Source organism: Cetorhinus maximus, chromosome 3, assembly GCF_964194155.1.
Source record: "Cetorhinus maximus chromosome 3, sCetMax3.hap1.1, whole genome shotgun sequence".
Lineage (NCBI taxonomy): Eukaryota > Metazoa > Chordata > Chondrichthyes > Lamniformes > Cetorhinidae > Cetorhinus > Cetorhinus maximus.
Genome location: NC_135881.1, coordinates 75,806,640 through 75,819,540, shown reverse-complemented (window position 1 = coordinate 75,819,540; position 12,901 = coordinate 75,806,640). Strand labels below are relative to the sequence as shown.

General features: G+C 47.9%; 1 protein-coding gene across 2 annotated transcripts in view; it reads right to left on the bottom strand.

The window, feature by feature from the left end:
• The window catches only part of LOC144678735 (retinol dehydrogenase 12-like), a 47,217-nt gene that overhangs the window by 23,875 nt on the left and 10,441 nt on the right, over positions 1-12,901 (bottom strand). For both annotated transcript variants that reach the window (XM_078538588.1, XM_078538587.1), the window contains exon 2: positions 10,511-10,620. Coding sequence is in view for 1 of the 2 variants with exons in the window: in XM_078538587.1 (XP_078394713.1) it covers positions 10,511-10,620 (110 nt within the window). In the remaining variant the exon portion in view is untranslated. The remainder of the gene's footprint in view (positions 1-10,510; positions 10,621-12,901) is intronic.

Sequence of the window (12,901 nt, the reverse complement as noted above, 5' to 3'; positions counted from 1 at the left end):
ATTTGTCCTATACATGCGCTAATTTACTCAGAGCTGTTTGCAGCTGGCATAGAGCTGTGCTGCTGAGCAGGCTTTACATTAATCAGGTGCCGTGTCACAGCGCTCCAGGTCTCCTACCTCACCTTGCTAATGGATTCATGCTGGAGCTGGGACAGGAAGGTTCTAAGACTCCAGCATAAGCAGGGAAGGCTGCAGTTTTAAACAGGGTCAGTGCACTTTTGCTCTGCTGCTGACTGGAAATTCAAGGCCATTAACTCAAAACAAATTCAGAAATCACATGATTACCAATGGAGAAAACTCACCTGTCATAAAGAAGGCACAAATAAACAGGCTGTAGAAAATTAAATCAGCAGCATTTTAAAAATAAAATACACTGCTTAAATCAAACACAGAATTTCATGACAGCACACCATTTCAGGAGATGTCAACTTTGGCTCAGTGATAGCACTCACATCTCCGAGTCAAAAGGTCTCGAGTTCAAGCCCCATTCAAGAGACTCGAGTACATCATCCAAGTTGACTCTTCACTGCAATTCTGAGGAAGTGGTGCATTGTTGCAGGTGCTGCCTTCAGTAAGGGACAGTAAACAGAGGCCCCATCTGTACTCTCAGGTCAATCTGTAAAAAACTCCCATGGCAGTTTTCAAAGAAGTTTAGGGGAATTCTCCCAATGTTCTGAGCAATATTTATCCCTTAACTAACATTATTAAAACTGAATGTGTGGTCTCCAACCCATTGAAGTTGATGCAATCGTGCTGTAATACAGTTTGGCTCTTGTATTTCCCTAAATTACAACAGTAACTATATTTCAAAAGTACTCTGGGGCATCCTGAGGGGAGGAATCTTGTTTTGGCGTCAGGCATCTCATGGCGGAGAGCTGGTGAGAGACTTGCAGTGTCTCTTTTTGGGAAGGGTGGCCAAACCACATGTCAATCTGACAGTGAAGAGATCACCGGTGGGCCTTCCCCTGGAATCAAGACCCTGGGGGTGGAAGTCCCACCTATCGAAAGGCCAGAGGGCAGCCGGTCTTGTGCTCAGCTGTGCCACTGGGGAGGCTGTAACAGTTGCTGGAAGGACACTTTCTGGAGTCCCAGGATCGTGAAAGACCCAATGGGGAGAGAAATTCGCAGGGTGTGGGTCACAGTTGGGCGGGAGCTGGGGGGGGGAATGTGGATGGGGGGTCAGAAGCAAGGGCATGGGGTGCTGGCTCTCAGAAGGCCACTGCGCCTTTGATCACGGGACCTCTACCAACTTCCCACCCCGAGGTGACAAGTAGCTCGCACGGGTTCACCTGCCATGCATGCTGCGTAAGTTGGCTTGCAGCTGCTAATCCCAGCAGCAGCAAGGTGAGGCCCTTGAATGGTCATCAATTTGGCCACTTAATTACCTCAACTGGCGGCAGGTCAGGAAGCTCGATCATGTGCCTTCCCGCCCATTACTTAATTCTGGCGGAGGCGGAAAGGTGGCGGGGCTCAGATACATCACCATCCTGCCTAAATAAATGCCCTTCCCGCCTCCAAGCTTGCCACCAGTGGGAGAAGATTCCACCCGTGGTTGTGAAAGCTGTAAATAAAATGCAAGTTAGTTCTTTTTTCTCACATTCTGTAAACTTTAAAGACCTGAGCCACAGAAGCCCTACTCTTTGTATTTTTCAAATACATTATCAGAATGATGTCATCCCTACACGCAGTTCCCAATAATATATATGTGGAAGATGGTGGTTTAGCCACATAGCAAATGTTTCACTGTTTACAAGCAATATTCAGGCTAAAACAAAAACTTACATACACAGGAATTGAGAAGCCAACACAACGACTAGGCAAGGCAAACTGTGCTGTCCAATGTTAAAAGTGCACTCAACAGTTTATCTCGCATCTTCTATCACTGTGGTGGCTGCTAAGTGGTGTACGTTTCTTAGGAACATGAATTATAGATTTTTATGTCTTGGGTAAATGAGTTCGTTGGCCAACCGAACTCTTAACTGTTCCTATGTTCTCATCAATTGCTGCTCGCAATCAATAATGGGTAGAGACTAAAGTAAGAATAAACAGTGATGGCTATTTGAGACATAGGGCAGAGCACCAGGTCATATGTGCTCACCTCCTGAACGAGGCTTACAGTTCCCAGTTGCCCGTGCTGTACAGTGATTCATCAGCACTGTCACATGATCAGTACACTTGCATTCTCTTAAAGGGACAGGGTATCTCACTTTACCACATAGATATACTGGCACCTGTCACTTGTATAGTGGACTAAAAATGGCTAAATTTTGTATTAAAACGATACATTCATCCACTCTGAGCATGAAAAACTGTGCATAAGTGCAAATGATAATTGTATGTCTGAGTCATTAATATTCAAGTGTTTGTCAGAACACCTCTCCATCACTCTTCAGCTGAAGCAATCTATATCAATCAATTTTGTCTTAGTTACCTTCTTTTATGCTTAAAGCACATTTATATCCCTTTGGCCCCCTCCTCATCTATATCCTGTCCTATGGCAGCATAATCTGAATACTCAGGTCCCACAAAGACTGAGATCACCTAGCTCTATCATTCCACCAGCTGTCCTTAACTATTGCCTTTCCTTGTCCGACAGTAGGGAGTGAACCAAAATTTTGTGACTTCCACCAATAACCCCATATATTCCCAGTGATTCCAACCCCTCCTGGACACGGTCTCAGGTTGAACCAAGCCCTTTACAGCCTCAGCATCCTATTTGACACAGATCTGAATTTCCAACCCCAGGTTTTTGATATCTCACACCATCTACTTCTACTTCTGTAACATCACCCATGTTACATCCCATCTACTGCTGAAACAATCATCCATGTCTTTGTGACTTCTGGATTTGACTATTCCAATGCTGTCTTGGCTGACATCCATGTTTATATGGTATAAACTTCAACTCATCCAAATTCTGGTGTCCATATTCCATCTTTCATTAAAACATCCTCTTCTCTCTCCATTGTACTCACTAACCTACCTTGGTGCCTGGTTCCCCAACACCTCAAGTTCAAAATGCAGTATCTATGGCCGGGATTTTCTTTTCCTGCCTGCAGCAGGTTTAATGGTGGATGGGGGGGGTGGAATATCGCAGGAGCGAAATAGTCAGTTTACCACTGGCATAAAAGCGGGTTGTGATTGTCCGCTGCCTCCCTCAATGGCAGCGCGCTTTTCCCGCTGTGCCATATCGGGAACGCCATTTGAATACATTAGAATGTCATGAATGCTCACTAGCAAAGCAGCTCGCCAGAATCACGCTCCCCCCGGATCAAAAGGCCACACCGGTGTCTAATTAAACCAGCGCAATTCACAACCGCACATAAGTGACGTGCACCTGGTGACCTGCATTTCAATCGTGACGTCAAGGTTTGTTCACCTAGCTTGCATTGCGCAGCGCTCGAAGCACCTCGGACTCCACACTGGCTTCACAGACAGCACCACTTCACTTTCAAGGGGGGGGTTACAGAGGGAATAGAAGCATCCTTTGGGCCAGAATTGGGAGAGTCTCTCTTACGGAAGGACATAAGCAAGAGGAACCAGAGTGGGAGGTCTGCAGAGTGAAGAAGTGCTTCGACTTAAATTGCTGAGCTTCCAAAGACAATCCTTGCCCCAGCCAGGGAGGAGGAAGGGCATGCCAATCAGTCATGCCCAGCATAATGTGTGCACAGAACAAGGTCATCCCCTCACGCACAGCGGTCCAGGAGGTTTCTGGCATTGTACCATCTGTAGCCGAGTACTGTCAGTCAGGTGAGGCACCTGCAGCCTACGGGTGGAATTTTCCCAGATTTGCACTAAGTGCGGTAGCGGGCGCGATGGTGAGTTTTCACACCGTATTGTCCAAAGCCCACCTCATTATTTATGCATTCCCAGGAAACATGCCGTTTCCAGGGTGAGCGGACTCTCATTCGCCCTCCCACCTTCACCCCACCATTGTATCACACCAGCTGCCATGTTTAAAAGGCAGTCCCCAGCTCACCGCTCATCGCTACCAGCTCACCACCACTGCCCGGGAGCCTTGGCCAGCAAAGGAAAAAAGACCGCAGCCCCCCGGTTTAATGATGGGTCCCTCGAGCGGCTCTGGATGCTGCGGAGACCCGTTGGGATGTCCTGTACCCCCACTCTAGCCGCAGGATGGGCAGCAATGTGACCAATATGGCTTGGGGGGGCGGTGACAGCGGTGGTCAGCACCAACACCCTTCAGAAGAGGATAGCCATTCAGTGCCGCAAGAGGGTGAATGATATCCTCTGTTCCACCAGAGTAAGTCACTCTTCTCATCACTCCGACCTCACACACTCACAAACCCATCACACATCCACAGGGCCCTCACTCACTGCCAGCTCAAGGGGCATCACCATTCACTCTCTCACACTTACCTTCATTGTCCTTACCCCATCCATGAGACCACTCACCATCCACATAGGCCAGGCACATCTATCATCTGGCCCAGCAGGTGTCCTGCTTACACTTTCTCCATCTCTATCCATGTAGGACTAGCTGGCACACAACAAGAGAGGGAGGGGGTCACAGGCCGGTGGCAGAATGTGTGAATTCAAGGTCCTCATGGACTTCAGAGCCATCCAGCTGGCCGGCTACCATCTAGGCCGTTCCTGTCCTGACGGTGAGGTTGGCGCTGCTCTACCAAGTGAGGATCCAGCAGTGCAACGTCCATCAGGCAACCATGCCGTGAGTGATACGTCCTCTTTCACAGGCCACTGTCATGCACTAATTATCTCCCCTTGCTTTCGCAGGCACATCTGCCAAACAGCCGACAGAGTCCATGACCCAGGGCCTCCAATCAAGCCACAAAAAAACCTCCGAAAGGAAACCTCGAACTCCCGTCACAGTGCTCACCCACACCCTCCACTAGCGCAGAGATGCACACCTCGGTGGGACCTAACTCTAGTACAGGCACGGGATCACATAATGGTGAGCACAGTGCACAGTCTGATCCACAGCAGGCAGCGGCAGGGACTTACCAAGTCCCCGGCATTCAGAGGACTGCTGGAGGCCAGGAACCTGTTGAGTCCGAGTCAGATGACGAACCTCTGGACTCGGTCATGTCACAGTTGCTGGAGCTGCAAAGGCAAGCTCAGGAACATCAGGAAGGGATGTCCACTGCACTCCTCAGATTGCGAGGCAGGATGGAGGAGTCCGTCTGCCTTCAGGCTGAGGTGATGGCACCGGCATTGCAACGCACCAAGGTCAACACTAGTAGGATGGCGGCCACCATGGAGACCTTGGTCCAGGACATCGCTCCTGCGCTGATGCGTGAGCTCAACTCCATCGCTGATGCCATAGTTGGCCTCCAACAGTGTTTACGCAAGAGGGGTGCTGGGCAGCTCGATCTCACTCCAGCTACTCCCCTCATGGAGTCAGCCAGGGGCCCTCAGGCATCCATAGGGAGGATCACAGGTGCACACCCCCAGGGTCATCTACCCAGGTGACTCCAGGTGTGTCCGCCCATCCGAATCCCCTCTTCCTGTGACCTCCGCAGATCCAGCTTCACAGGCCAAGGAGGGTGCCACTGTCACACAGCAGGACTCTGAAAGCAGGCCGGGGCCCTCCAAGTCTCGGCCCTCCAGAGGACACCCATCAAAGTCATCACAGACAGGGTGTCACAGTCAGCAGGCTGCCTCCACCTCTGCTGTAGATGTCCAGGGAGCACCAAGACGTAGCGGCAGGGTTAGGAAAGTTAGGTAAAAGTAGTTGCACAGCCTGGGCACAGGTGTTAATCACTTGTACATACTGTTCACTATTGTTAATAAATTCCTAAGAATGTCTCCCTGCCTGTGGCTCCTTGTTCTGATGAGCAGTGTTCTTGTCACTCAGATGTGAAACCTTTCTGCACAAGGTAAAGGCAGGTGTGTCAGTCCAGGGCCTCCTCCCTGTGCTCTGTGCGGCCTTCAGACTACAATGATGGTCTGGCCACACGTTCCCTGGACACATTACTGAAGCCTGAACCTCCACGGTGCTGGTCATTGCTGCTAGAATGTAGTGGGCAGGTGCCACATAGTTTTCACATTCTCTCTGTGTGCCCTCAGAACATTTAAAGGTGGGCTGACCCCCATCGCATCAGCGTCTGTGGCCATTGATGATGTGCACTAGCTCCTGAAGGGCTCAGACAGCTCGTCTCCCCGTTGGAGCACCTGGTTGTAAAGAGCGCAGCAGACGACGACGATGCGTGACACCCTCTGTGAACTATATTGTAGGGCACCGCCAGACTGGTCCAGGCACTGGAACAGCATCTTCAGCATCACACTGGTCCACTCCACCAAGTTGCAAGCTGCGGCACGAGTTTCATTATGGTGTCGCTCTGCTGCAGTCTGAGGCCACTGCACGGGCGTCATCAGCCACGGCCTCTGTGGGTACCTCTTGTCCCCAAGGGGCATCCCTGCAGCCTCTGTGGACCCTGGAAGACTAAGGATCTGTGAGCGACTCAGGATGTAGGCGTCGTGCACACTCCCTGGAAACCATGCACATACCTCCAGGATGCGCTACTGGTGATCACATACCAGCTGCATGTTCATTGAGTGGAAGCCCTTGTGGTTGATGTAGTATACAGTGTATAGCGATGGAGACCTGAGCGCCACATGGGTGCAGTTGATCGCACCCTGCACCTGTGGGACTCCAGAGATCTGGGCAAATCCAATGGCCCTTGCATCCTGGCTGTCCTGGTCCCGGGAGGAATGCACATAGTTGTATGTCATGGGGAAGATGGCATCTGTGACCTCATGGATGCATTTGTGAGTGGCACTTTTGGAGCCTTGAAAGGAGCCACTACCATAGAAATTGAGCGCCATGGCCACTTTCACAGCCACTGGCAGTGTATGCCCTCCATGCCCCCTTGGCGCCAAGTCCTGCAATAAGTGGCAGATATGAGCGATCAGTTCCCTAGACATGCGCAGTCTTCGGCGAAACTGGTTTTCGGTCATCTGCAGAAATAACAGGCAGCCTCTATAGATCCTGGGTGTCGCTTGGCGCCACAGCTTGCTGTCGCTCCTGGGCAGCGTGTGCAGTAGCCCCAGCAGCCTCTTCTCTTGCCTTCACATGGCCAGAAGCCTCAGTCACTCTCTCCTCAGTCTTCTTCACTCTCTTAAGGCCATCAGGCATACGGCTAGGTCACCAGGATCCATGATCCTGACATGGTCCTCCTGCAGCATGAAAGATGTGGTTAGCTTGGGTGTACTCAGCATCCTTTCCTGGCCCTGTGTGATGGCCCCTTAATGCTTCCTGGGAAGTGCTGGCTACCCCTCGGATGGTCAGAGATGAGTGTGCTGCATGGCTGCTCTGTCAACCTGCGACATGGGGTACACAGGTCCAAACCAGGATGCTGAGTTTGCAAAGGGCTGTGAGCACCTCCAGCAGTGACTGCTACATGGCCAGGGTTGGCGAGGAGATTGTATAACGTGTGCAGTCCAACTGCTGCGCGGTCCAATAAAGTGGTTGCAGACTTGCAGTCTGTGCCAGGTGGTGGGGTGTTCGGTCTGGAGGGCTTGGTAGCACATTGGTGCCTCCACATTGCTTGCACGGGCGGGCAGGCTGGGAGCTTGACCCCAATTATATCACAATGGCTGTGCCTGATCTGTCTCAGTTGCAGAGAGATGGTCAGTTTATACAGTAGCCCCTAATGAGTGACCTGTTCCCTCGCCTACCCTGCTCCTCCACCTCGATTTCTTGTGTGCGGGATCCAATGCCAGGGCAGCAGTTGCCGCCCGACACCACCCCCATCGAAAACAGTTGCCTCGGAGTCAGGGTGGCACTTCACCCAGATGCCACCCCCCCCGCCAAGAACGCTGCTGCTCACTCACCTCAGTTCCCCTAAAGTGAAGGCCGCCAAGTGCGCGTCGCCTGTGTGCTGTTGTGAAGCACGTCGACGGGCTTTCCTGCCGACGTGGATGGACAATATGGCAGGGATCCGGAGCCTGGAGGGATGGCCTTTTAATGAGGTGCTGATGTATTACAATAAGCTCCCCGCTGACCATTGGCGGGAAGCATAGCCCGCTGTTGGGCTGAGCGGATGATCGCGCCCTGCCTTCCTGCCGTCGTTAACCAGATTGCACCATATTGTCCATGCCCGCCACTCTATAAATGGGGAACAGGTAGTGTAGGGTTGGGCACTCAGAGTCTCATTTGGGAGGGAGGTAAGGCTTTGGGATGGGGAGGGGTAAGATCTACATGGGGCATAGGCACATCCACCTCAAATGACTCAGGGGGTAACATAGGGATATGAACCACAATTACAATGGAATCAAGGATTATAGGGGGAGGACTGAGAGCAATAGGCGGGAGGGAAACTGAACATTATGCTCCTCCATCTGTGTTAAGATCTAGTCTACAGGCTCATCATCTGACTGGGACTTCGTAAAATCCTGGCCTAAAGCTGTCCAAGTGTTGGTAACCTTGGATATCACTGCCTCCGCATGTTGTAGACCAGAATCTGTGCTGTGCTCACCAGATTGCGACACTGAGCCTGCTCTAGATCTAGATGCCACCATGGTGTGTGTCTGTGCTGGTGGATGGTTTGAGTGAGCACTGTGATGGGTCTTCCACAAGTGAGTCTTCGAGATCCTCATCTGAGGTGTCTTCAGGGCTGGTTCCTGGTGTCCCTGGGCTGCTTGTCTATGTTGCCTGTGATATTGAGTAGAGGTAATTAGTCCATGGTAATAGACTCCAATTCATAACATTGCACCACAAGAGACCCTTCTCACTGTCTGAAGGATCAACTGCGCTTGGGTGTGTGCCGCCAGCTTCACCGTTGCAGAAGACACGGTCCCAGTCCTCTGCGGCCAGGTTTTCCGCATGCTCCTCACATTGGGTTAGGGCCCGGAAGGTCATGGCGGGACGGGTAATTCACAGACAGTCTGCCAGCTAAACGGCACGTTTCCAGCTGATGCATATTTAATGAGGCGAGAGGCTCATTACACTTCTGAGAAGACCATGAGAATTTATTTTACACTAAGCATGTTATTGTTACAATTTCCATGGGGATCCCCAAACCAAAAGAACCAAATTTACTGAATGACCCCCAAATGAAGAAATTGCCGGACAAGATTTCACTTTTTGTAACGTTTACTTCAACATGTAAAAGTTAATTTAAACAGAAATTAACACGGTCATTACAAACTATAAACTACAGATGGATTAACAAGATACAAAGATACCTCATGGAGTTACTAGGCAGTTCACTCCACCTGTATGGCCCCAATTTCAGCCACACAATTCTTCCAAGCTCAGATCTTCGTCAAGCCAAATTCCAGCCCCTTTCCTTCAAGGACTTAGTGATTCTAAGCAGTCAGCAGCTCTTGCATAAACAGGGTTCACTCTTTTCGTGCAATCTTCTACACAATGGCACACTTAATTTCTGGAAACTTCTCATTTCTCAGTTCCTGTCAGTTGGGTAGTATGGATCTACCAGAACCACCTTTACCTTCACACGGTACGGCTGATTCTGGACATTCAATCACTTGGAAATGAAAGAAATAGCAGCACTAATCCTAAACATGTTTTCTGACTGCTCAGGAATCTAGCTCTTCTCTTTCCTCTTTGATTCTGCCTGACAAACGGCCTCCATATTTTAACTTCCTTTCTGTTGGTACTGCTTCCAGGTCACATGGATCAGTCTTCCATATTATTTAAGAATTAGAATTGATCCCTTTGCAAGTGATTCATACTCAAAACTCTTTTCAAACAATTACAGATTCCCCAAACATTTTAAAGCAATTACAAATTTTCTTCACAGTTACTGTTTCTGGGTCAAAGGCCGTCACACTATATAAAGGACATGGTTACATTATAGGTCTGATATACCAACATAACGTTATACTACTTTACCTTAGAGGAGCTTTAAGATGCATTATCACAAAAAATATGAACTTGTGTGTTTTTGTGGTTACGGATATAGTCTGACAGTTTAAAATGCGTATCATAAGAAATGCATATTACATGATCTGCTGTGTAAACATGTCATTTCAATAGCTTACCATTTCAAACAAGCTGTGCTCGAAGTATCAGTACAGGGGAATGAACATTTTGTACATTAGTATTAAGCACCCCTAGGTCAGAAGGCAGGTTAGAAACATGTGCCAGGATTTTCCGGTCTTGCCCGTGGCAGGAATTGGTGTGGGTAGGACCCAAAATTTGGAGAGCAGCCAAAGGTCTATTGATTTGGGGTGGGATATTCCAGTCCCGCCCAATCTCGGAAGATAGACTTATTGTACCTTTTCCATCTTGAGACAAATTGAAATATCAATATAGTGGGAAGTTGTATTGATTCCCCATTTTTTCAGCAAATGCAGAGCGCATCTCAACATGACTAAATTTAGTATTGTCTTGAGATCACTTTATTTATATCACATTGAAATAAGTGACAAAATCTTTACTAACAATAATAAAAAATAACAGCTGATAAATGCTCCATTTAATCCAAGAAAATTCAATTCACAAAATCACCACCATCAGTGAATTTCAAGGCAGTAACATATAAACAAGTCATTAAACTACTTGTACCTCTTCTTGCCAGGTCTCTTGCAGTCTCTTTGCCAATTCCAGTGTTAGCACCAGTTATTAATACAGTTTTACCATCCAGTCTAGATTCTGACCATTTCTTCCCTGTTTTGCTGTTGAGAAACGAAAGTTCACAGCAAAATGTTAATTGTAATTCTGATTTTAGCTGAAGACTCATATATTAACACAGATCTGAGATTTCAGAATGCTTTATTATGCCTCCACACTTCTGTAACCTCCTACACCCCTACAACCTTCCAAGAACACCATGTTCCTCCAATTCTGGAAATCTTCATCCCAGTTCCCTTATCCCACCATCCCCAATGCTTCCAGTGTCTTCATCCCAAGTTCTGGAAATTCCCTTCCTAGACCTCTCATTCTTTCCACCTCACTCCCCTCTTTTAAGACCAAACATTTAATCACCTGTTCTATTTTCTCCTCCTCTGGCTCAGTGTCAATTTTCATTTTAAGTTCCTGTGAAATGCCTCAAGACATTTCCAATTTTGATAGGACACGAAAAATAGAAAATCCCTTGAGCCTGTTCCTCCATTTAAGAAGATCATGGCTGATCTTTTAGATCACTCCATTTACCCACCCTATCTCCAGATTCGGTATTAAGTTTTACATTCAACCCTACCTTACTCTACTAGCAAAGAGGAGGGGAGGGGTGGGAGGGGATTTTAAATGCTAGTGAATTTTCATGCCAGGCAAGAGATTCAGTCCATATTCAAATTTTAAGAATTGCAATTTTCAAACCCAGACACAACGTGGTAAAGTGTGAGCCTCCTTCCTGTCTTGGCAATGTGTTTTCACCCCTCAGTAATCCTTAAGAATTGTCTGAATCAAGAAGGTAAACTGTTTGGACACATGTCCTAAATGTCACAAGCTTAACCTGCATCCGAATTCTTTGGTCAATGAAAAAATGAACAAGCAACCACAAAGTGGTATTTACCTCTTCTAAACATGGGTCTCAAAGGCCGAATTGGATTCAGGCTGATGTAGAAATCCACCCAAATTGCTAACCGCTAAGAACACCTATAATATAATAAAATGTCCCAAGGTGCTTTTTCACAGGAGCAAAATATGACACTGAGCCACATATAAAGGAGATATTAGGTCAGATGATTAAAACCTACTTCTTTGACCAAGCTTTTGAAGGAGCATCTTAAAGGAGAAAAGTGTGGTAGAGAGGTGAAGATGGTTAGGGAGGGAATTCCAGAGCCTAGGGCCTAAGCAACTGAAAACACAGCCACCAATGGTGAAACAATTAAAATTGGAGATGCTCAAAAGGCAGATGAGATTAGATGAGAGCAGATGTCTCAGATATTTGTGGAGTGGGAAGAGATTACAGAGACAGGGAGGAGCAAGACCATGGAGTGATTTGAAAACAAGGATAAGTGTTTTAAAATCAAGATGCTGCTTGACAGGAGCCAACACAGGTCAGTGAGAACAGTGGGGATAGGGGAAAGGGGACCTGGTGGAGTAAAGATACGAGCAGCAGAGTTTTGGATGACCTCAAGTATGGAGCGCAGAACGTGGGAGGCCAATCGGGAATGCTTTGGAATAGTCAAGTCTAGAGGTAACAAAGGCATAAATGAGGGTTTCAACAAATGAGCTGAGGCAGGGGCATACTATAGAGTGGAAATGTTGGTTTTAATGATGATGTGAATATATGGTCAGGAACTCATTCGGTGTTAAATATGATAGCAAGGTTGTGTATCACCCGGTAAAACCTCAGACAGCTACTAGGGAGAGGGATGGAATTGGTAGCTAGGGAATGGAGTTTGGAGCAGCGACTGAAGACAATAGTTTGGATCTTCCCAACATTTAATGGGATGAAATTTCCGTTTACCCAGTGCTGGATATCAAACATCAGTCTGATAATTTAGTAGCAGTGGAGGAGTTGGGGAACACGATGGTGAAGTAGAACTGGGTGTCTTCAGTGCTTCAGTGTACTTGTGAAAACTAATGCTGTGCTTTCAGACAATGTTGCCAAGGGGCAGCATGTAGATGAGAAATAGGAAGGGGGGGGGCGAAAAAATGATCCTTGGAGGACACCAGAGATAACAGTGTGGGAGAAGGAAGAGAAGCCATTGAACAAGAACAAAGAACAAAGAAAAGTACAGCACAGGAACTGGCCCTTCGGCCCTCCAAGCCTGCGCCAATCATATTGCCCGTCAACTAAAACATTTTGCACTTCCGGGGTCCGTATCCCTCTATTCCCATCCTATTCGTGTATTTGTTAAGCTGCCTCTTAAACACCACTTTTTCATGAAACCTCACCCATGGACAGAATGAGGCTTCATGAAGGGTTTATAACATTAATAAACATTTTTGGAATATTTGAAAACCATGTCCTAGCTCATGTGACGCTGTTACATGAGGGGACATGTG